The sequence below is a fragment of the Colletotrichum acutatum genome (genome assembly GCF_030867785.1).
Source record: "Colletotrichum acutatum strain CBS 112980 chromosome Unknown BDZ83scaffold_123, whole genome shotgun sequence".
Taxonomy (NCBI): domain Eukaryota; kingdom Fungi; phylum Ascomycota; class Sordariomycetes; order Glomerellales; family Glomerellaceae; genus Colletotrichum; species Colletotrichum acutatum.
Window position 1 is genome coordinate 89744 of NW_026849117.1, and position 21697 is coordinate 111440.

General features: G+C 51.2%; 10 protein-coding genes and 2 non-coding genes across 12 annotated transcripts; 8 read left to right on the forward strand and 4 right to left on the reverse strand.

Annotated features, from left to right (window-relative positions):
* Positions 1-1091: 1091 nt before the first annotated feature.
* On the forward strand, positions 1092-1979 carry BDZ83DRAFT_635861 (uncharacterized protein). The gene is made up of 2 exons (XM_060509210.1): positions 1092-1282; positions 1462-1979. The coding sequence occupies exons 1-2, from the start codon at positions 1225-1227 to the stop codon at positions 1752-1754; spliced, it is 351 nt and encodes a 116-aa protein (XP_060360265.1). The 5' UTR covers positions 1092-1224; the 3' UTR covers positions 1755-1979.
* BDZ83DRAFT_635865 (aldo/keto reductase) lies at positions 1978-3754 on the forward strand. The gene is made up of 5 exons (XM_060509211.1): positions 1978-2148; positions 2204-2502; positions 2561-2738; positions 2808-3218; positions 3277-3754. The coding sequence occupies exons 2-5, from the start codon at positions 2338-2340 to the stop codon at positions 3606-3608; spliced, it is 1086 nt and encodes a 361-aa protein (XP_060360266.1). The 5' UTR covers positions 1978-2148; positions 2204-2337; the 3' UTR covers positions 3609-3754.
* An 853-nt stretch (positions 3755-4607) lies between these two features.
* Positions 4608-6471, forward strand: BDZ83DRAFT_756326 (carboxylesterase; the record flags this gene model as incomplete). Its single annotated transcript, XM_060514729.1, has 3 exons — positions 4608-5302; positions 5367-5628; positions 5686-6471. 3 exons carry the CDS (start codon positions 4608-4610, stop codon positions 6469-6471), a joined length of 1743 nt encoding a protein of 580 aa, XP_060360267.1.
* Positions 6472-6925: 454 nt separating this feature from the next.
* On the reverse strand, positions 6926-8062 carry BDZ83DRAFT_756327 (pectate lyase; the record flags this gene model as incomplete). The annotated part of the gene is made up of 3 exons (XM_060514730.1): positions 6926-7062; positions 7127-7532; positions 7595-8062. 3 exons carry the CDS (start codon positions 8060-8062, stop codon positions 6926-6928), a joined length of 1011 nt encoding a protein of 336 aa, XP_060360268.1.
* Positions 8063-9755: 1693 nt separating this feature from the next.
* On the forward strand, positions 9756-9854 carry BDZ83DRAFT_t265. The gene has a single exon. It is a non-coding gene; the product is annotated as a tRNA-Val (tRNA).
* A 4-nt stretch (positions 9855-9858) lies between these two features.
* Positions 9859-9930, forward strand: BDZ83DRAFT_t266. The gene has a single exon. It is a non-coding gene; the product is annotated as a tRNA-Ala (tRNA).
* A 65-nt stretch (positions 9931-9995) lies between these two features.
* On the reverse strand, positions 9996-11729 carry BDZ83DRAFT_635872 (S-adenosyl-L-methionine-dependent methyltransferase). The gene is made up of 4 exons (XM_060509212.1): positions 11306-11729; positions 11210-11244; positions 10829-11150; positions 9996-10765 (listed from the first exon to the last, which is right to left on the reverse strand). The coding sequence occupies exons 1-4, from the start codon at positions 11510-11512 to the stop codon at positions 10181-10183; spliced, it is 1149 nt and encodes a 382-aa protein (XP_060360269.1). The 5' UTR covers positions 11513-11729; the 3' UTR covers positions 9996-10180.
* A 713-nt stretch (positions 11730-12442) lies between these two features.
* On the forward strand, positions 12443-14508 carry BDZ83DRAFT_734305 (uncharacterized protein; the record flags this gene model as incomplete). The annotated part of the gene is given in 5 exon segments (XM_060512941.1): positions 12443-12901; positions 13583-14039; positions 14134-14273; positions 14399-14455; positions 14475-14508. The coding sequence occupies 5 exon segments, from the start codon at positions 12726-12728 to the stop codon at positions 14506-14508; spliced, it is 864 nt and encodes a 287-aa protein (XP_060360270.1). The 5' UTR covers positions 12443-12725.
* Positions 14509-15407: 899 nt separating this feature from the next.
* On the forward strand, positions 15408-17167 carry BDZ83DRAFT_588106 (alpha glucoside transporter; the record flags this gene model as incomplete). Its single annotated transcript, XM_060506102.1, has 2 exons — positions 15408-16007; positions 16067-17167. The coding sequence occupies 2 exons, from the start codon at positions 15408-15410 to the stop codon at positions 17165-17167; spliced, it is 1701 nt and encodes a 566-aa protein (XP_060360271.1).
* A 1863-nt stretch (positions 17168-19030) lies between these two features.
* Positions 19031-19796, forward strand: BDZ83DRAFT_558200 (uncharacterized protein; the record flags this gene model as incomplete). Its single annotated transcript, XM_060503535.1, has 2 exons — positions 19031-19534; positions 19614-19796. Coding segments are annotated over 2 exons (687 nt in total), but the record flags the coding sequence as incomplete, so codon positions are not given.
* A 545-nt stretch (positions 19797-20341) lies between these two features.
* BDZ83DRAFT_58017 (uncharacterized protein) lies at positions 20342-21267 on the reverse strand. Its single transcript, XM_060505320.1, has one exon. It carries the CDS (start codon positions 20904-20906, stop codon positions 20589-20591), a length of 318 nt encoding a protein of 105 aa, XP_060360273.1. The 5' UTR covers positions 20907-21267; the 3' UTR covers positions 20342-20588.
* On the reverse strand, positions 20764-21487 carry BDZ83DRAFT_57970 (uncharacterized protein). The gene is made up of 2 exons (XM_060505272.1): positions 21327-21487; positions 20764-21231 (listed from the first exon to the last, which is right to left on the reverse strand). Exon 2 carries the CDS (start codon positions 21140-21142, stop codon positions 20903-20905), a length of 240 nt encoding a protein of 79 aa, XP_060360274.1. The 5' UTR covers positions 21143-21231; positions 21327-21487; the 3' UTR covers positions 20764-20902.
* Positions 21488-21697: the final 210 nt, after the last annotated feature.

The following is a 21697-nucleotide window of genomic DNA, read 5'->3' on the forward strand; positions in this document are numbered from 1 at the left end:
TGCACATGCTGGCCACTGGCAACTAGCATTGGCGACGCGTCGGTCAAGGCCTATTAAGTCCAATGACCAGCGATGGTGCTCTTATATATAAGATAGCTTTGCGAAAAGGCCTGCGAGTACAGATGAAAGTGGCCAAAGTTGAGCGTGAAGTCAAGTCCTGTGAATGGGCTGCCTGCTATTACTCTTTATTTCGGGTTCGAAGGCAACTTCATATTTTCACAATTGTTGCAGCTCCGAGGTGAGGTGCAAAATCCACGACTTAGGCGACAGAGCCTATTTCTTTCTGAGGAAGTGACCTGTATTTCTTACACGCAGTTCGTACTGGACAGTTTCTCAGTTGATGGCGTTGATGCAAATCTTGGTCGTAAACAGCCGAGGCCTGACTCGGCATTCATATACGTTTAGCTGGTGCAACGCGTCGTAGCAAACTATTTTTGACGCATGCCATTGATGAGATGAGACGATATTCGCCGTGGCAGGATTTATGTGCGCTATCCCTATTGTCAGTTGTTTGCAGGTGAGATCATCGACGGAGCAGTCCGAAGGCTGCGGTTTTAATGTGCGACAGCTCCTGATCACTGAAACAAGGTATCCTCGACCCTAGTGACAAAGCTAATTTGAGCTCCACGAGCTTCTTTGAGTTTCATATGGACGGTCCAATGAATCTATTGGAAACCCCATGACAGGCGGATTATAGCATGCCATCTTAACGACGATCAGACTGACCTAGAACATCGCGTAGATCCCCCCAAACTCCACAAGGTGACTATGTGAAGGGGCAACGTGTCAGACAGGTCAAAGGATGCCTTTAACGATACCGAATACGTAAAATAGGGCTATGTATCCCGTTGACAGCGATCACGCCGAGAACAAATGGGATGACAGACAAGGATCTCGAATTTCCTGAATCATGCTCTGAGTCAACCTCGGATTTGCAAAGATTCTGGAACATTGGGATGGTCAGAGAATTGCAGGAACCCACTAAAGGACAAGTCGGGATAGGCAACTCGAGATAAGATTGGCCATCACTTCCCTCGTATAAATAGGAAACATCTCGTTCGTCTCTCGATTCGACTGAATTCAAATTATTCCCATCTTGTCTGGTGCAGAATCTCACTGTCAAGTACGATCGCATAGCCATATTTTGTACCATCTCGTTAGCATCTATTCGATCATCTGTCATCAAATACCCACTCAGTTATCTACCTCTTTTCATCCCTCAAAATGCAGCTGATCACTCTGACAGCTTGCCTGATGCTTTTAGTGAGCCCTTTGTTTGCTCGTAAGTACTTAGCCTTTTATCTGTAGCAAGTGTTGACTTTGGTGTCCTCATTCGCTGGAACAGAGAAATTGACTATCGCTTGGTTACTGACTTGCCCGACTTCACTCCCGTACCCGATGAGACATGATTGAACTGTGTAGATTGGAGTTGAACTAAGCCAAAACTAATGAAACTTCTAGAAAGTTGTAACAACGGCCGGGGGTTTTGCAAAGGCGGACGATGCGAGCCTAATAACGACCCGAGCGGCGCTGGCCCATTTGTCGGTAACTTCAAGGAATGTCAGACCGAAAACGGACGATCTCAAGTCGACGACTTCATCTTGGGAGGTGGTAACCAGGATGCTCAAGTCAACGCTGGCGCTGCTTGTAACAACGGCAGAGGAACTTGCAGCGCTCGCGGTGCTTGCGAACCTAACAATGACCCCAGTGGCGCTGGACCATTTGTGGGAACTTTTGAGGAGTGCTTCAATTAGAGACGGCGACTTCCACATTCAATACAGCCAATCTTTCACGTTTATTTGCGGGTATGGTCCCTGCCGAGTCAACCACAGGCCAAGTGAGACAGACGCGATGTTGTGTTGTTAGTCTTCATGGTGGGCGGCGGAGTTTATGTATCCTATCTTAAGTCCGGCTCTAATTTAGGGCAAAGAGCCTTACCAGGACCAGTCGTCCAAAGCAATGCCCCCATCAAATCTACCATAGCTCAAGCTTACCTCAAGAGCTAATTCCGAATCATAGTTGTTTTGGTAGTCAGCAAGCTGCACAAACAGTTGGTGGGTTTGACGAAGTAGGCCAGTGATCAGCGCAGTGCGGGGTAGCTCCTCGCCTCTCGGTTCCATCACCGACCCGCGCTGTGACCCCTCCAAAGTATGTCGCGATCGGGCTTGATGACGTTTGCGCTGCTAACATAGCTACTATATAGGTCACCTCTCTGCCCTTTACAACCATCCATAATCTTTTTTGTTAGTCAATTGACTGCTAGCCAGTCTCTATAGATCATATCATATTCAACCGTACAATATCTTATCCGTCAAGAACTCAGCACAACTTGCAATAATGGCATCCAAGGAGCTCCCAGCACGCCTGAAGGAAAGTATCGATAGCACCAAGGTCGAGTACCGCCAGCTCGGAAAGTCCGGATTGCGTGTTTCAGTTCCCATCTTTGGCTGCATGAGCTTTGGAGACTCTCAGTCCATCGATTGGGCTCTGAATGAGGACGAGGTATACTCATCGCTTACGCCATGATCTTGACCAACGTGGCTAAGAATATAATATGTAGGCACTTCCGCTTCTGAAGGCGGCTTACGATCGAGGGTTGAATACTTGGGATACTGCCAACGCGTACTCGAATGGCGCATCCGAGCGGACGATTGCCAAGGCCCTGAAGAAATACAACATCCCCCGCGAGAAGGTGGTCATTTTGACCAAGTGTTTCTTTGCTGTCGGTGAAGAGCCTGGTATGTGACTTGGTACTTTATGCTGTGACAATCATGGGTCGCACTGCTGACGACCTTCTCAATTTGCAGAGACTCGTCACTTCAACTACCGCGAGGAGATCAACAAATCGAAGGATTACCAAAACCAATGGGGTTTGTCCAGAGCTTCTATCTTCAATCAGGTAGAGGCATCGTTGAAGAGACTGGACACTCCGTACATCGACCTTCTCCAGATCCACAGATTCGACCCCAGGACACCCGTAGAAGAGACGATGAAGGCGCTGCATGACTTGGTGCAGTCGGGGAAAGTTCGGTACATCGGTGCCAGCAGCATGTGGGGTACTCAATTTGCCCAGATGCAGTTCACTGCTGAGAGGAATGGCTGGACGAAGTTCGTGAGCATGCAGAATCACTACAATCTGCTGTATCGTGAAGAAGAAAGGGAGATGAACCGATTCTGTAATGACACTGGAGTCGGACTCATTCCGTGGGCTCCTCTTTGTAAGTTAATGGCTCTTACGTTCAGGTTCGGCTCATGCTAATTGGTGACATCAACTAGGCCGTGGTCATCTAGCCCGACCCCCGAAGGACTTTGGCTCCACTTCACGCAGCAAGACCGAGAAGGAGGGTCAGCCCGGAAGCCATGGAACGGTGGAGCCGGATCTCACCATCATCAAGCGAGTCCAGGAGATCGCCGAGAAGCGGGACTGGCCCATGTCCCACGTGGCTCTTGCATGGATCAACAAACGAATCACGAGCCCCATCATTGGCTTCAGTAGCGTTGAGAGAATTGATCAAGCAATCACTGCCGACGGCAAGGTCTTGACCGATGAGGAGGAGAAGTACCTTGAAGAATTGTACCAACCCAAGGCCATCTCGGGGCATGCGTAAGCTGGCTGCGGGGAAGGATCGATCTAGCCTTTGAGCAATAATAAAGTAGAACCAATCGGATCTTTCTTCAAGCCTTTTCCGAATGAGTCTACATAGCATCAGAAGTGCACAATTTTGGTCAGCATCTTCCTGGAAGTTGGCAATAATTGACTCTTCCAATACATTGAAGAAGCTTCGCTTAAGCTATCAGCGCTCCCCGAGATCTGTCCCCCAGAACTACTTGAATTACGGTGCCGAACACGAATTCGGAGGTATGAATATTCGGACCCTAGATTGGCTGAAGCGGTCTTCGTCTGATGTGCCTCAAAATCCTCGCAACACAGACCGTCGCAGAACATGGGTTTTTGCCTGATTCGGCGACGGGACTCTAACCAACACGATCTCCAACCTAGCCGATGCAACCATTTCAAGCCGATTTCAGCTCTTGTTGTTCTTTTTCTCCGCTTACATTACACTACTCATTCATCCGGGGTCGTATCTCAAGTCGCAGCCATCTGAAAGCATAATCGCATGACACCTGCCGACCCATCGTATGCGGTCTCGCTGCCGAGGGTGGAAAGAAACGTGCTTCCACCCATAGGGTCAGGTTGCAGGGAGAGCTCCTCGTTGAAGCTCTTGAGAGGCTCAACGAACAGCCCACGACCTTGGAATACTGTCGAAATATAGGAACACTTCCGTTTTGGGCCATGCGATGCGAAGAATCACCCACAGTTTCCGCCATTACGCTACCTCCCGCGCGGCGCTACCTGGTTCATCTGGAAATAAGCTCATTGGACAAACCCAAGCGGAAGCGATGGGATCTTGGTTCATCGATCGTAATGAGGTCATTGCCTTTCCAACCATTCCGAGGACGAGCTGCAGGGAGAATGACTCTCGCGCCATATATCGATCCCAATCCGCCGCCACAACCCCATTTGGATTGATGGATTTGCCTTAGTGGAAGGTTGAGAACAAACTAAATGAGCCTTTCTCGGCTCTTGCATACTTTGCTACCTCATCATGATTATCTCGACTTTGGTCTTCATCTCTCTATGTGCCCAGACATGGGCTGCACCGCAGCAAGGTGGCGGCGGAACCCCTCGAGTCACCATCAAGGCACCTCAAGCAAACCTGAAAGGTACAACGAAAGGATTTCTTGGGGCCAAGGCTGGTGAAGTTGAATCATTCAACGGAATCCCCTTTGCCAAGCCTCCCATCGGGGACTTGAGGTTCAAGCCACCTGTACGGCTTACCGAAGCCATGGGCGAAGTCGATGCCACCACGGAACAACCAGAGTCATGCCCGCAGTTCATCCTACAGCCAGACTTTGGCTCGCCTCTCATCCCTCCAGACCTTCTCGATAAGGTCCTCAATCTACCGATTCTTAAGAACTTGGCCGTTGGACAAGAAGACTGTCTCACTATTAATGTGCAACGCCCTGCCGGAACCAAAGAGGGAGACAAGTTGCCGGTGATGTATTGGATCTTTGGCGGTGGGTTCGAACTAGGCAGCACCTCCATGTATAACGGAGCTGGACTCATCGCAGAAGGAATGTCTACAGGCAAGCCGTTTGTTTTCGTGGCAGTCAACTACCGTGTAGGTGCTTGGGGATTCATGCCGGGGAAGGATCTCATGCAGGAAGGTAGCTCTAATGCTGGTCTTCTGGACCAAAGGATGGGACTGGAATGGGTCCAGGACAACATTGCGAGCTTTGGGTAAGTCTCAAAGTCCTCTGAATCAGAAAGTGAAATACAAAGATGCTGACTGCTTGTCTGCCAGTGGCGACCCGGATAAGGTCACTCTGTGGGGAGAGTCGGCCGGTGCTATATCGATCTTCAGCCAACTCTCGCTCTACAACGGCAACATCACACGCAATGGCAAGGCACTCTTCCGCGGCGCCATAATGAACTCCGGATCTGCTGTTCCGACTGATCCAATGGACTCACCGAAAGCCACGAAGGTTTATGACAAGGTTCTGTCTGCTGCCGGATGTGATGGAGCACCTGATCGATTGAAGTGCCTGCGAGATCTCTCTTACGATGTAAGGCTATCTAGTGTACCTCTATCTCTGAATGTAATGGCTGACATATGCGGCTAGGACATGCGCAAAGCTGCAAACTCCGTACCAGGCCTTCTGAGCTACAGTTCAGTGGCTCTTTCCTACCTCCCGAGACCTGACGGGAAGAATATTGTGTCAAGCCCAGAGGTATTCGCAACGTCTGGGAAGCTACCGAAGGTGCCCTTCATTCTAGGAGATCAAGAAGACGAGGGCACCCTTTTCGCTTTGTTCCAACCAAACATCACCAGGACTCGAGAAGTTGAAGAGTACCTCGGCGAACTATACTTCAACAATGCCTCCCCACAACAAATCAAGGACCTAGTAGGCACTTACGCTGCCCGCCCATCTGAAGGATCGCCGTTCAGAACCGCAGGTTTCAACGAAGTCCGGCCGCAGTTCAAGAGACTAGCTGCCATCTTAGGTGACACGGTTTTCACCCTTACCCGTCGAGCTGTGTTCAACATCTCCCAAACAGTCCAGCCAGAAGTCAACACCTGGAGCTACCTCGCCAGTTACGACTACGGTACTCCTGTCCTCGGAACATTCCACGGATCGGATCTCCTCCAGGTATTTTACGGGATCAAGCCGAACTACGCTGCTTCGGCGACGCGGGCGTACTACTTTAACTTTGCTTACAATCTGGACCCCAATGACTCCTCTGGTGGCACGGGGAAGGCAAAGGTGAAGTTAATTGATTGGCCTAAGTGGAGAGACGGAAACAAGATGCTGCACATGATGGCCAAGAGTGCGGATTTGATAGATGATGATTTCCGACAGGACAGCTTCAACTTCTTGCTGAATAATGTAGAGAAGTTACGCTTCTAAATTTTTGGGAGATGGTACGGTTCGTTTTGGGCTTGGAGCTGGCTTCCATGGTCTTTTGAAGTTTGGGGGTTGGAAGGACAAGGTCTTTCGCAGTGCCACCACTGGCGTTTGTGCTATGCGCACCTATGGCGCCGCTCTTATCACTTAATACTCGACTAAACCAATTCTTCATGAATTTATACCGATTATTGTCCCAAAAGCATGCATGTAGTCGCCCTGGCCACCCCCATAACCATCTCAGTGTCAGTGTGGCCAATACGGTTGTCGTCTGATAACAAACTTGCGACGATAAAAACGCCGCCTAAGCTTAAAGGAGCAAACTGATGCGATCTTTCACATGAGATCTCGCGTCAGCATGACAACAGCCATACAACACCATTTTATCTGATTCTTTTTGTACAGTACTCTGTCTACTTGTATGACTCTCTCATTCTATCGGCTCTAGTAGGGTACTTCAAATCCGGCCAATTCCTGCGCCAAGTTTGACAATGGGTGCTACCAAAGGCAGAGGAGTGAGCTTGAACTGATAGGGCGCCTTGTAGAAGTCACCCTTCTGGGTAATGTTGACACCAGCTTTTCCCCAGTCATTGGCTAAAACCATATTAGTATATCCTAAGATTGACACGAACGAGTGACGGGACAAGCAAATACTTACGTGCACCAAGATTAGCAAAGCCATCCAATTCCTCGTCACCACAGACACAAGTATTTGGAGAGTCATCGGGGATTACGAGGCCGTAAGTGCTGAGCGCCTCACGGGTGTTTCCACGGAAGACGTTGCCCTCGACCAAAACCTGGTTGTCGGAGCGAGAGTGAATGGCCTGGTAGAGGAAGTCCTCGTAGAGGTTGCTGTAGATATGCTGGTGTCCAAATCGACCGGCAGGCCCGCGAGTGCCTTCGTTCTTCCAATAGTTGTGATGGTATGTGACGTGAAGATGACCGAAGTCGAGGTCGCGGAATGTAGCATCGTTACCGACAAGGGATGACTTCCAGTGATCGTGAAAATAGTTCCATGAAACGGTGATCCAGTCCGAAGCACGGATTATATCGACCTGACCGTCCTGTTCCACAGAAGTTAGCGACACTCTCAAGCAGGAAGTCCACACGAAAGCAGTTCACTAACATAGAAGTCCGGGCCTTTAGTGATATCCGAGGTGAATTCATTGTGATCCACCCAGACCCTAGTAGAATTACGGATCGTGATGCAGTCATTGTCCAAGATGTGGCTGATCTTGAGATTCTGCAAGATGACATTGGTTGCGTTGTAGACATTGAGGCCCTTGCCGGTAATGTGTGCTGTGTTCTTGTAGCCAACCAAGCTTTTGTTTGATCCGACGTTGAGGCGTGCGGGCAAGACGAACTCGCCCTTAAGGACCACAATCTTGGGATCACTGCCTGTCACCGCCGTCTGGAGCTCGGGAACACTTGAGACTGTCAAAGTTGGGCCCCCTTTGCCTCCGGTAGTCTTGCCAATTGGGTTGTCTTTGGCGAAGCCTTCAACTTCCCAGGAGGCAAGACCGAGCCAGTCGAGGGGGTTGGCTGTGGTCAAGCCTAGGAAAGCGTAGAAAACTACCGGGACGTTGATTCTCATGGTGGTAATTTTCTTGCGAAGAAAACGGGACCGGAAATGAGGAAGAGGGAACCGCACAAAGGGGAGAACGACCAATGCTGACGACAGAGTACGTGATCTACAAAAAGGGCTCATTGACTCGAGTGCCAGTGCCTGGTCCTACTTATACACAATTCATGGCAGCCATGAGCTCACTGTTTAATTATCAATCAGCATCCCTCATACCCCGAAGCGAGCCTTGGTCCCGAATCCAAGCTACTGGAGCTGCAGCTATTCCGCGATTCTATCAACGTCATGAACATTTTCCTATGAGCATGCGGAGAACCCTGTCTGCCTTGCAGAAATTACAGAAGCTATCACCAATGATAGTCATTCAAGATACCAGGTCGAGCATCTTGGCCAAGCCACACGACCACGGAAAGACCATGCCAAGATCCGGCTAGCGATGGCGGTCAGCCGCCAGTGGTGGAAAATGGAGACTCCGGGCCATGATGGGATGCGGCAGAAATGGCACGGGATGTTGCAGAGCATTTTCCTGTTAGGAAAGACGAGCTGTTGGACGCAGCCAAGGACGACTCCAACTGCTGAAAACCAAGCGAAATGAAGAGTATTTTGCCTGAGGTGATGGTGCTCGATGAGGGTTATCAGAGGAAGGATATCTGCAGGTGCAATAGGGCAGGTTGCAGGGACGGTGGGGGATGCAGTTGGCTGGTACTAAAGCCTAATCTACGGGAAATGGGGTAAACCCTGCTCCAATGCAACAAGAATACTTGACGTTGGTTGGATGATCCATCATCCCATCGAATAAGCTCATGGACTTCCCGGAAGTCAAAAAAAGACTCTAAGCGGCGCCGATCGGGAACAACATCAATCGTCCAAGGATCTTTGTGTGGAGTGCTAGTCGCAGGAAGAAAGTAGCAACGTACGGTTTAGAAGCTTGTGCACTTCTTGCATTGTCCAGAGCAATGTTCGCGTCTGGCTGTCCCAATTCTGAAGCCCAGACTTTTGAATATCACTCCGGGGGCTAAAGAATCATTACCCCTCATGGAATGCACATAATGCAGGGCGCTTATGCAATGCCGCGACACACAGGGTAAATCAGCCTAAGAAATTCGTGAAAACGGAGCTGGATCTCGTCCGAGAATGCCCTCGGGCTCAATGGTCCTTTCGTTCCTTGGGTTCGGAGGCGTTCGGGAATCCAAGCCACGCGGAGCCCTTGTCCAGATTCTTCCATGAACCACGTTGTCGAGTGACACTACGTCTAGTCGACCGATTCCTCTTGTTTCACTTACTCATTATTTCAGGAAGTGAGTCAAATCTTTCTCAATGCTGGTCGAGCTCAAGAATCCGGTTGATTCTCTATCAGCCCATCATCATGATATCTCTCATCGATTTCTGGGAAAGTCTCGGAGGCTTCTGAGACAACTCAGCTATTGTCTCAAGAAAGTTGTTCCATGCATTCTTTCCACCTGCAGAGAACTTTACGCAAGGGGCTTTCAAGGCGCTTGCGGTCTCACTCCAGCCCTTTCGGCCAAACCCGTCTGCTTCGGGACCTCAGCTCCGGCCCAACCGGCGATCTAGACTCTGCCCCGCCGACACGGCCCCACCAGGGCTTGCCTCCCTCGCTTGACGACTCAAATCCCACACTTCCTCTGCCCCCTACAGCAACGATTCGTATTGCCCAATTTCCGCCTCCTCTTTCAACAATTCAAATGGTCTGGTGGTGTAGTTGGTTATCACGTCAGTCTAACAGATTCGAGGCAACTCGGACTGAGCACACTGAAGGTCTCCGGTTCAAGTCCGGGCTAGATCACTATGGGCGATTGGTTTAGTGGTATAATGACCGCTTAGCATGCGGTAGGTCCTGGGTTCGATTCCCAGATCGTCCATTCTTTTGCTCTCTTGAGCTATTGTTGCTTTTGCGTTTGCTCTTTTTTTTTTTTTTTTTTTTTTGGCTTAATTTGGCTGTTCCTTGCCCTTCTCTACCCCTTGATATGGTTCTACTCGAAGCATCCCCCCAGCGACCTTTACATAGAAGAGATTTGACACAATTTGTCAGGCTTTATTAAATTCGAAAGGTCTATGGTTCTCATTTTGCTCTAATGACGAAGTAGGAAGATCGAATGGCTGCGCAGACGCCTACTCTTGTTTCGCAGGCTTGCGCCCAACCATCAGATACATGGGCGTGAAAATCTTCTCCTTACCACCGAGTACAAGCGCATCAGCAGCGACACAAAGGCTATCCGACATCTTCATCATCCCAGGGGGCGCAAGTCTCAAAGTCTCCATGAGTCCAAGGAACCCATGCGTAAACGCCCGTCCCAGCCCAGTCATGCGGAAGGTGTAGAGCAAGTCGCCCACCGTCTGCGCGTGTCTCCAGCTACCGGCATCCAATGGCCAGTACCACGGGCTCGGGTCCGGGCGCTCGGCCATGTCTTCGTTCTGGATCATTTCGAAGCCGGCTGCCTGGAAGGCGCGCACTGCTTCGGATGCCTTGACCATGTTGGCGATGCCGTCTCCTTGTTCAATGTCGATGCGGATCTTGCGCAGACGCAGGTCTTCGTTGTCGTACTTTTCCGTCATGACCCATTCGTAGACGCCAAAGACGCCGCCGGGCTTGAGGACTCTGAAGATCTCGGAGTACACGTCTTGTAGAGACGGGGCGTGGACTGTGGCTTCGATGGCGTAGACTGCGTCAAAGGTGTTGTCTTCGAAGGGTATTTTCTATGTAAGATTTGGTGTCAGTTGAGTTTACAAGAGTCCTTCGTTAAAAGTGGGATGCCATACCATGAAGTCGCCTTGGACGAATTGGACCTGCTTATCCAATTTGGACTGAACAGCATACTTCGTGGCCCGTTCCACCTGGTATTCGTTAATGTTGAGACCGGTGATGTACGCCCCCGTGAACTTGGCAATCTCCCGAGCAGGTCCGCCTACGCCGCAGCCAACGTCCAGCACCTTCATATCCTTCTTGATACCGATGGCGTGGGCGAGATAGTGTTCGTGTCTTGCGATGCTCTGCTTAAAGGATTCGCCAGCAGAAGGCCGAGAAAAGTGGAAGCTTTGGCCAAAGCCATACTCGTAGAAATCGGTCGCCAAATTGTAATATCTGGAAAGCAAATAGTTAGACAATGGAATCGCTTTTTGGTCTGGGTTTCGAGGACTTACTGTCGGGTAAGAGAAGCGTAGTCTGCTGTACGAGCCTGTATGACAACAATAGTTAGGCAAAGTTGGGTAAAAGTTTGGTCACAATGATGAACGTACCTCACGGTCTTCTTTCGTTTCTTTTTGTGCGCTCTTGTTGTCCCAATGACTGAAGTATTCGTCTGTGGCTGCTTTCTGGGCTTCGTAGTCCTTCTTCAACATTGCTGACATGCCGACATCTTTGAACGTTCCCTTGTGAAGAATCTTCTCAAACGTGGTATCTTTGGCCAAGAGCATTTGCCCTTCCTCTGGAATTGTTCCAACCATAATGATGAATAACGAGGTGAATTTCGTAGATGATGATAACGTGTAATTGTGTTGAAAACGGCTGTTTTTGTAATACCTGTAGTGGGTAGGAAGCTAGCAGAACTTGTTGAAAGACGCAGTTCTCGAGGTGTTGTTATCCCTGCTTTTCAACACGAGCGTCTTTTCTTGCCTTTAAATGTTTTTTCTTCGATTTCACTTACACCCATTGATCCAAAAAGTTGAACATATTGTATTTATCAATTGCAAAGTAAGGAAGGCTGAGATCTCAGACACGAATACGTGATAAGCTCTTCGATGATAATCAAATCCGAATACGAATGCGCCTTCCTGCCCCCCTGCGGACGTCAGAACCGTCAACTCGGGCACTGATCTGGAGTCCTTCTGATTCGTTGACGCTGCCTAAATGGGAAAGACGGTGGATCACGAAGATGATGCAACAACCCGTTCGCTCCCGCAGATCCGTGTGTTCACTCAATGGAGGATCTTGATGGAATTTGTGGATATTTCTCGAGATGTTCTCTTTATTCTGCAGGCATCATCTCGCTTTACCATGCTTTCTGATGAAATTACTGACATTCGGGAGACCCATATTTCGAGCCAATTGAGGAAAAGCGCCGGTCTGACCTGTCAGTGCCGCTCTCAGAGCCATGGACACGAATACGAAGAACGGCCAGATCCAACACTACTTGCCTTGCTATTGAATTGTCGGCACAGAGCGACACCGGATGCTGGCATATCGTAGGTGTTCATAATATCGGAATGAATGAATATTTCATGGTTTGAATCCTATTTACACTTCTTGCCATCATTGATATCCCTGTGTAAAACCCCGCTTAATGGCGCAGCATGGACCGTGGCAGCCACAGGCAAGTAGGCTCCATCCAGGCCCAGTGTTTGTCTCCGAGCCTGCTAGCAGAAATTGCTCGTTGTCCTTGAGATTGCTGTGGCGTTCGACTCCCCCTAACAATCATCAATCCGCCCCAAGTCGTGAAGCCAATGCATGATTTGCTAACACATGATCATGTTGTCAAGTCAGAACAATGGAGCAATGATTGTGATTACATAAGGCAATGATGAACTGATTTTCATCAGGCAGGTTGCAGTTGAGGGGCGAAGAGTTTGCGACAGGAACAGACAGGACTATGGGCTATTGTCATATCTGTAACGGGCCGAGCTCTGCTGTGCTCTCCGATGGCGGGGCATTCTAGCCGTAATGTTTCTGCCCGTCCCGTTGCTGGTGTGGGGCAGAGCTTGGGTGCCCGGGGACGGGTCCGGGCTCAAGGGTCCCGGGAACTTCGGAAGACAGCCGGCGGGCTTAGCATGTGATAATCGGAGCAGTGGAGATGAGACGGACCCGGCAACTTGGTGCTGCCCCGTTTTGATGCTGCGGTAACGATGGGCTAAGGCCCGAACCCGATTATGGCTCCACTTACGGTGCATTTCGAACGGAGCCGTGACTCGTGACTCGCAATGGTCCTATCCGGATCGTACAGTGGGATACTCGTGCCATCCTTGTCACTCCCGTCGGCAATCTTGTGTGGTAGCCTTCGTCAGCCTCAATGGCTAGTCATTTCCTAGGCTCACGTCTCATTGACACGATAGTGAGTTCGCCCTAAGCCGCCTTGAAAACCCCGGGTTGGCCAGATTTGCGGTTGTCTGTCTAAGGATCTGACAGTAGATCTGACAGAGCCGCATTATGCATTGCCCTGAAGAAGTCGGGATATATCATATATCCTGTCGTGTCACATAGATACGATGGATTTGGGGCAGAAGATACGATCAGCTGCTGACTGCCCGTAGATATACGAGGCACGTGTAAGATCTATCCGGTGAGCTTGGTTTCCACATCTGAAGATGATTGGAGGGCCAAGACTCGGGATGATCACGAAGGGCTGCGGGGGGGATGTCGCACAAGCGAGCAATGACGACAACGTGGCAGGTGGGAAAGGGTACTTATTGGTTCTCACGGATGCCTGCTTGATCTTGTGTCTACTACAAGTTCCATCCCCAGACTCGACCTCTTTGTTCCACAGTGCCCCCGTGGGGAGAGATGCTGTCGACTTTGTCGAGTCTCGACGATGACCCAGGAATCCAGGTGAGGCCGGCATCGCGCCGAACAAAATTGGGCAGAAAGATTGGGGAATGGTTGAGAGGAGCTCCTGATTTCAGCGAAATTCTGCTCGCGCGTGATACGTCCGAGTGCTTTTTTGAGTTTCGCGGACTTGGAACTCGTTCAGTCCGGGGGCGCTCACCCGCCCAACCCTCTTTCCGAAGTCCCAAGTTTCCTCACTCCACCGTGCCCCCCGCCAGAGACTCAGACAAGAGACCAGAGACCAGACCAACGAACCTTCAACGTTGCGTAAAGAAGGTATTGACCAATCGCTGGAACTCTGGTGCCAATCCCCGCCTAAAGTCCCGCAATATTCTTGAGGTGTCTGCTGGAGGCTACGCGGGGAAGAACGCTGCCGTTCGCCGTTTGATCATCAGGCGGTTTGCTAAGAAAAAGACGCTTGTCTATTGGGAGTTGGTACGGATACGGCACACGTACGCAGTAGTGTACGGCAATAGTGGGATAACTTGATGGGGGTCCATCGCTGCTAGATCTCTCTTCTCACTCGCAGCCCCCAAGTGTCAGGACCGTATGTAAAGAAAGGGAATTGAACCAACAGGAGCAACCAACGCCAACCCCAGAACACCCACAGCAACAGTCATCCCATCTGCAAGTGTTTGTTGCAGGGATGCCTAGTTTCAGCGACGTCAGGTAAGAAAACCTATTGGCCGTACCGCCATACGAAATCTCGCAGAAATCTTCGCCCCAATTGCCGGTGGGTGGAAACGCCGAATGTTCTCTGTGCCGCCATTCGTCAGACATGGATTCTTACACAGGATCTTTGCCAAGCTACTCCCTGATGGGAAAGGCTCGCTGACCCGAAGCAGCATCAGGTACGCCACATGTGCGCAGGGATGTACGCGGTGTCGCCGGCGAACACTTCTAGTGCACGGTACGGCAAGTCTAGACATCCAGCTGGCACTACCGTCTCACTCTGTGGTCCTGTCTTTTTGAGTTTTGGGCTGACAGTTTTTCTCTTCTTTTGGGTGAGGCGAGAAGTGACCGCTAATGCCTAAGCAATGCTATCCCGTACTTTGTCTGATGTGGGTTTCTTCTCCTTTTGCCGTGACCCTCCCACCCCTTTCCTTTCCCAATACTTGACCCATCCACATCCGTATGCGACCCAGCCGTTCGAGACATCTCGCTGTCAATCCCCAACCAGCAAACAAGTACCAACCACACTGCATCTCCAACCCCAGACCATCCATCCCTCGACTTTCCCCGCGCGAGCCAATGGGTCGCGGAGAAAGTGGAGCATAGCGTGGTCCTTAGTCCCGGATTCCAAGCCTTGGGTCCTAGACTGCTAGGGGGGACGGGCGAAAAGGAAGCCTTGGGGTCTTTGGTTTTGTCTTCTCGCATTGAAGTGCGGCGACTTAAGACACGGATGGTCCATAACGTCAACATCATACATACCTTCTTTCCGCCACTTGAGAATTGAATTTGAGCGAGCCAGTCAGAAGCCGCGCCGCTTAATCGACTACCTTGCTTCTCCAGGAAGAACTATCACCACCACCTCCTTGGCCCATAGCATCAGGTTGATCGAGCAAACTTCCAGGCAAGATATAAGATGATCTGAAATCCCCAAGTCCCAACACATCTTCAGAACATCAGCTTCAGCAGTTTCATCGGGATTGCCAACAATTCAAGCTCGAGCAACGTCAACTCCCTTTGACAGGAGTCCCAGAACACCCGCTCTGATCTTATAAGATCGAGCTCGAACCCACATTCATCCCCGGTTTAGCAACACTTCACCTCTCCCCATTTTCACCCCAGTACACCGCAACCATGGTGCACATCGGATCATCCGCGGGCAGGGCGCCGACCGAGACCATCCAGATCGACTCGGAGGCCACCCGCCGCATGTCCATTGCCGACGCCGACGCCGCCGGGCTCGCCCGTGAGGCGGCCAAAGCGACCGAGGCCGAGCTCAGTATGGGCCTCATGGCATCGATCAAGCTCTATCCCCGGGCCGTCATGTGGTCGCTCTTCTTCAGCACCGCCGTCATCATGGAGGGTTTCGACAAAACCCTCATCGGCAACCTCTACGCCTACGATGTTTTCCAGCGCAAGTTTGGTGAAATACAGCCTGACGGCAGCTATCAGTTGACTGCGGCGTGGCAGGCTGGTCTCAGCAACGGCGCGCTTGTTGGCGAGATCACCGGTCTGTTCCTCAACGGTATCATTGCCGAGAGGTTTGGATACCGCAAGACCATGATTGGTGGCCTCGTTGGCGTCACGGCTTTCATCTTCATCATCTTCTTCTCCGAGACCCTTGTCCAGCTCCTGATCGGAGAGATGCTCATTGGTATTCCATGGGGTATCTTCCAGACCCTGACTGTCACCTACGCCTCCGAAGTCTGCCCCACACATCTACGAGCCTACCTTGTGAGTCCCAATATTCCCGCCAAATCCCTTTTGGGGCTAATCGCTAACTCTCTATTCAGACTACCTACGTCAACCTCTGCTGGGTTATTGGCCAACTCATTGCCAGCGGTGTCCTTCGAGGTGTCATCACCCGTACCGACGAGTGGGGATACAAGATTCCCTTTGCCCTTCAGTGGATGTGGCCCGTCCCCCTCATCATCGGCATCTTCTTCGCCCCCGAGTCTCCCTGGTGGCTCATTCGCAAGGAGCGCCTCGACGACGCTAGGAAGTCTCTCATCCGCCTCACCAGCCGCAACCAACAGCAAAACTTCAACGCCGACGAGACCATCTCCATGATGGTCCACACCAACGAGCTGGAGAAGGCCGCACAGAGCGGAACGAGCTACATTGACTGCTTCAAGGGCACCGATCTTCGCCGTACCGAGATTGTTTGCGTCACATGGGCCATCCAGACCCTTTGCGGCTCAACATTCATGGGATATTCGACATACTTCTACCAGCAAGCCGGCATGGCCAAGGAGAACGCATTCACCATGTCCTTGGCCCAGTACGCTCTCGGCGCTCTCGGCACAGTCTTCTCCTGGTTCCTGATGCAGCACTTTGGCAGACGCACTCTCTACCTCTCTGGCCAGGGCATCATGTGCGCCATCCTCGCAGCCATCGGCTTCGCCTCCTTGGCTGGAAAGTCCAACGTCGCCGCACAGTGGGCCATTGGCAGCTTGCTCCTCGTCTATACCTTCATGTACGACTGCACCGTCGGCCCCGTCTGCTACTCTCTCGTCTCCGAACTCAGCTCGACCCGCCTGAGGACCAAGACTGTCGTGCTCGCGCGTAACCTATACAACATCACCGGTATCACGACTAACATCCTGACACCACTGATGCTCAACCCTTCTGCGTGGAACTGGGGCGCCAAGAGTGGTTTCTTCTGGGCTGTTAGCTGCGCCGTCTGCTTCGTCTGGACCTGGTTCCGTCTGCCTGAGCCCAGAGGCCGCACATATGGCGAGCTTGAGATTCTCTTTGACCAGCGCATCCCGGCACGCAAGTTCAGGAAGACTGAGATCGCTGGTCTCACTCACGGAGCTCAATTCACTGACAGGATCTCCGAGAAGGAGTCCATGGCAGCCGTCAGCCAGATTGAGAAGACTGCCTCAGCATAGAGGCCTGTAAGGAATTGAAGGAGAAGGAAGATTATTCCGGGATCATTTTACGTATACCATTGGATCAGGGAAGGTTTTGGATTTTCAGCAGCAAGCATTTTGCACACATATTGTCTTTAGATTTTTGTCAAAGAATAATTTCATAAATTTCGTACTCAATCGTTCCATATTGATCTTGTTGTGCCCAGACTGTCAACGCTTTCTCGCGACAGTTGTTTACATGCTAATTATGGAGATCTTTAGATGATGGGTTCAACATAAGATCCTTTACAGATGTCGGTTTTCACTCAAAACAGGAGGCTCTATGCAACGCACCCACCTTTCACTTTTCGACATAGTACTTACCTGAAGTGCAGTTATACTGAACTTGAAGTAGTGAAAACCAGCGGAAGAGAAAAACCATCATTCAACGAAATCAGCACTCATAACCACGCTCTCCGAGCCCCGGGAAGCGGGACGGGGCATGAGAGCCGGGAACCCGCTGCCGCAAAACCGGAGGTTGTGCAGCTGTGCCTGTGCGAACGTGTCCTGATCATTTTGAAGTTGGCCGGCTTACCCCGATGGCTGGATACGTCTTTACCCCCGCGATATCCAAGAAGCAGTATCATACTTGCAACCGGAGTTCACCTCCGTCACAGGAACATGATAAGTCTTTGTTGAATGCACTGCAAATTCCTGTCGCCTAGGATGGAATCCTGGACTAGAACTTTGGGTGACTCATTCTCTTTTCGTTCCGGTTCCACTCTAGGACTTACAAAAACTTAGGCAGCACACTTCCACTATAAGACCCGGATACAGCTTCTGGGAAGCCTTCTCCAAAGGATTCAGGATGTGGCTGGTGTAGGCAATTACAAACCTTGCCTGGTCGTGAGGATCGTACGCCAAGACGCCAGAGCTTCCGAAAGCCGTTGCCTAATTACAGCCTCCACAGTTGACAGGGCAGAAGTCGCTAAATTGAGGGTCTGATCCCCTGGAATCAAAGCGTCCCATGGCCGCAACACTCAACATCGAGAGTCGAGATGGAGGGGTCATCATAGCTGTTGCAGTCCTGGTTCGCCTAAACCATGACTGGAAGCTGCCAGATAGGTGCCTATTCGTAGAGGCAACAAGTGATCCGCCTTGGCTTGTCTATTGATAGCTGGTTTAAGCTTAAAAGTTGGAGAGCCATAATCCCATGCTGTCTGTGGTGGTGGTCCATGTGGATGCAGTTTGGTGGCTTACATGGGTAAAGCCAACAACAAGCCCAAACCCCGAAGATAATGAACAGACTTGAGAAGTCTTTGTCTGTGATGATTTTGGTAAAGATTGTAGTTGCTGTGAACCGGCATGAAACGTTTTACTCTGCAATTATTTGGTAAACTTCGGTTCTTTGTCTGAATGAAGGAAGTATTTGCTATTCGGCCGAGTCCCACGTCGAGCAGTCACAAGTCGTCTTGTACAACCCCTCGACTCCCGCTCGAAACTCACGACATCGCTTAGTCGTGATGCCATCGTCAACAGCCTCAAAGTGCGAGAGCAATTGGACTCTTGAGTCATTGCACCCGCCTATTCAAGAAGAAGACATGATAGCTCTCGCCCAATTGAGAAAAATAATCAAAAACAAATCCACCATGGATTTCCTGGGCGAAGCTAGCAAGCCTCCCCTGCAGCGAAACCAACGATCCTCTTCTTCCACCCATCACCACCCCCAAACCATCTACCCTCGCACAATCTCCGCTGCGCCACGTAGCACAAGGATCCCCATCCGCAAACACCAAGACGATTATTCCTTCTCCCCATCTCGCTTGAGGCCGTTACCCGTCTGTGTGGGGGAAAGGAATATAAGAAGCGCCCACCATGCCTCACCCTTCGCAGCTCATCTCCCCCCCGCCTCCCGGCACCGATCCTGCTCTTCTCTACTTTGGCGGTTGGCCCGAGATCACCTACCGCACCACCCTCGAGCCCGGCGACCTCACCTCCGACCCGGACGACGAGCTTGAGCCCCTTCTCGGCCTCAGCAGTAGCGAGATCATGGCCTACGGCGATCAGCAGGGCGCCGCCGCTGGTGGTGGTACTACCGCCGGCCAGAGCAGCATTCAGAACCGCATGTGCCCCAACATGCGTACTTGCTGGGCTTTCTCCTGGGAGTCGTACAATCTGAAGACTTCTGACAAGGCTGTGCTCCTTCGACGCATCTGCATGATCATCATTCTCGGTATCAGAACCGCCATCTCCATCTTCGGCATCGTTTACGACGTTACCTACGCCCAGATCGTCAGCCTGATTCTCGACATCATCCTCGGAATCTTGGGATTCTTGTTCATTGCCTGGGCCCTTGCCGTCATTGGCCAGGCCGAGGGTCGTCGCAAGGTTTTGGGCGTCATGGTTGTGAGTACTTGTCTGAGATGAGGTGGAGCTTGGTGAGATGAGAGGACCACAGCTAATAATATTTATTTTTCCACCATAGGGCCGCTGGCACTTCGACATTTTCCTGCTCGTCACCGCCTTCATTCACGCCGCCATTCTCGTCGGCAGCATCATCGGCTTTGGCAACGGCGGCCGTTACGCTACATGGCTCATCATGTGGCTCCTCATCTTCGGCGTCGCCTGGGTCGCTACCTGGCCTGCTGAGGCTGAGAGCTACGCCTAGTCGAGCAGCATAGCATTGCCACGATGGCGTTTTCTTGAAGCGACACATTCGAAATAATTTGCCAATTGAGGAGTTACAAGTCGCGTGATGAAATTGGGCTGGATCGAAGAAGCAGAAACTTTGGGCGTTACAATGCTGGTATAGAAGGGCAAGGACGGAAGAGAGGCCCATGAAAACCGATGCTTTACTCTGGAATTCGCGATACCCTAGCATAGGTAGCTGAGACTTGCTGGATTGCGTGAGCAGTACGGCTTGGTCAGGCTGAATGAGATCAAATGAGATACCAAGTGCTTTCATGAGCCTCGTGAACGCATCGCAATGAATAACGACTGCACTGTTGTTCAGTCCGACGTATGCCTCATAGAAACGAGCTAGAGCTCCCTGGACATATGTGTGGGATGTGAGCCACGCTCATCAGACCTCGAGGTGGGTGAGATAGGACCACGTGATGCGTGTCCCCTCTTGATCGCTCTGGATGAGCCAAATCCGGGCGAGGTAAGCTTGAGGATCCCCCAAGTCTCATTGCGCAAGGTGTCTGAGTGAGGCACCTGTGATGCATCGAGTCGCTCGAATCGCTTATCATTGCGTCGATTCGCTCGCGCGGTTCCGGAGCGGGCTCCGAAGATGCTGTATTTACCGGCGGTGAAGCGGGTCTCGCCCCACGTGATGCTTGGTGGTTTCCGAGCGATGGCTTGAGTGAGTCCTGTTGCGGCAGGTGATCTCATTTGAGGAGGTGTACTGGATTTCCTCCAGTTTTTTTTATCGCTTTACTGTGAGTCTGGGGCATTTCAATCACGTCTTCTCACTCTTGCGAGAATATCGCGCCAATTGAAGCACCTGGTTGAGGTTGTTGCCAATCCAATGTGAGATCTCAGAGATTGGCGACCCATTAGACGGTCTGAGATGTCGTATAATTATCACAGGGTAAGGCTGCTGCGAATGGGGGGAATAAGCTCTTTTTAAATTCGCTCTCAGGGAGTATCGCATGCAATCGTGGAAATGAAAGACAACTTGGACAGATAGACAAACCGACCGACCCTTATTGAACCCCAAAAGAAAAAGAAGGAAAAGTCCAAGGGCTACCAAAAGAGGGCGATTGACCCCGCTCATTTGTAGCCCAGTCTCTCCAGAATAGATTGACCAGCGGGAGCGCCGCCTTGTCCCTTTCTCAGGCCGGCGTCGACACCCTTCACATAGTCGAGGACGCGGATGTGTTCCTTCTTAAGCTCCTCAAAGTCGTGGGACAGCTGCTCGTGCCATGGGTACAGGACGAAGACCTGGAAGCCGAGAGCCGACGAAGCGACCAGGAAGTTGGTGAGCGAGATGGCTCGCGTAATGAGGACCATTGTGGCGGTTTATTTGCTGTTGTCTATGTGTGTATCGAGTGTTGTTTATTCTCACTTCTTTTTTGCGAAGTGTTCGGTTTGCTCGGAATCTGGAGTCACGCGAGCCTGGTCAGCGAATGCGACTGCGACTTCGCGGGGTATCTTGGCCCGAGCAAGAGTTAGGTAGGGGGTGATCGCGGCTTACTTGATTTTATGATTCTGTAGATGTAAAAGCCTGGATCTATACGTGGCCGATCTGTCGTAAAATAAAGCGTGAAGAGAGAGGAGATTGATCTACTAGGTATTGAGGAATGAAAACGATTAAGGAAAAAAGGAAAAAGTGTGGTGTAGGAGAGGAAGTTCGACGATTGACGGCAAAGAAACGGGCAGAATTGTTATTCAAGAGGCAACCCGGGGATGATACCTGAAAGACCCTTTTGGGACAATGGGAACCTCCCCAGGTGATTACCTCACCGACAGCGGCCCGGCGGCAAGGTGGGACCCCCGATGAGCACGCTCGGACTTGGGCGGGTTGGTTGGCTCCCACGACATGGAGGAGGCACAGGGCTTGGAAAG

Excerpts from the sequence above, each read along its gene's own strand:
- BDZ83DRAFT_635861 (XM_060509210.1), top strand. The coding sequence starts at position 1,225 with ATGCAGCTGATCACTCTGACAGCTTGCCTGATGCTTTTAGTGAGCCCT. Across the intron at positions 1,283-1,461 it reads AGTGAGCCCTTTGTTTGCTC|AAAGTTGTAACAACGGCCGG; the intron begins GTAAGTACTTAG and ends TGAAACTTCTAG.
- BDZ83DRAFT_635865 (XM_060509211.1), top strand. The coding sequence starts at position 2,338 with ATGGCATCCAAGGAGCTCCCAGCACGCCTGAAGGAAAGTATCGATAGC. Across the intron at positions 2,739-2,807 it reads TGCTGTCGGTGAAGAGCCTG|AGACTCGTCACTTCAACTAC; the intron begins GTATGTGACTTG and ends CTCAATTTGCAG. Across the intron at positions 3,219-3,276 it reads CATTCCGTGGGCTCCTCTTT|GCCGTGGTCATCTAGCCCGA; the intron begins GTAAGTTAATGG and ends GACATCAACTAG.
- BDZ83DRAFT_635872 (XM_060509212.1), bottom strand. The coding sequence starts at position 11,512 with ATGGTTGGAACAATTCCAGAGGAAGGGCAAATGCTCTTGGCCAAAGAT. Across the intron at positions 11,245-11,305 it reads AAACGAAAGAAGACCGTGAG|GCTCGTACAGCAGACTACGC; the intron begins GTACGTTCATCA and ends GTTGTCATACAG. Across the intron at positions 11,151-11,209 it reads TACGCTTCTCTTACCCGACA|ATATTACAATTTGGCGACCG; the intron begins GTAAGTCCTCGA and ends TTTGCTTTCCAG.
- BDZ83DRAFT_58017 (XM_060505320.1), bottom strand. The coding sequence starts at position 20,906 with ATGAGCGGGGTCAATCGCCCTCTTTTGGTAGCCCTTGGACTTTTCCTT.
- BDZ83DRAFT_57970 (XM_060505272.1), bottom strand. The coding sequence starts at position 21,142 with ATGGTCCTCATTACGCGAGCCATCTCGCTCACCAACTTCCTGGTCGCT.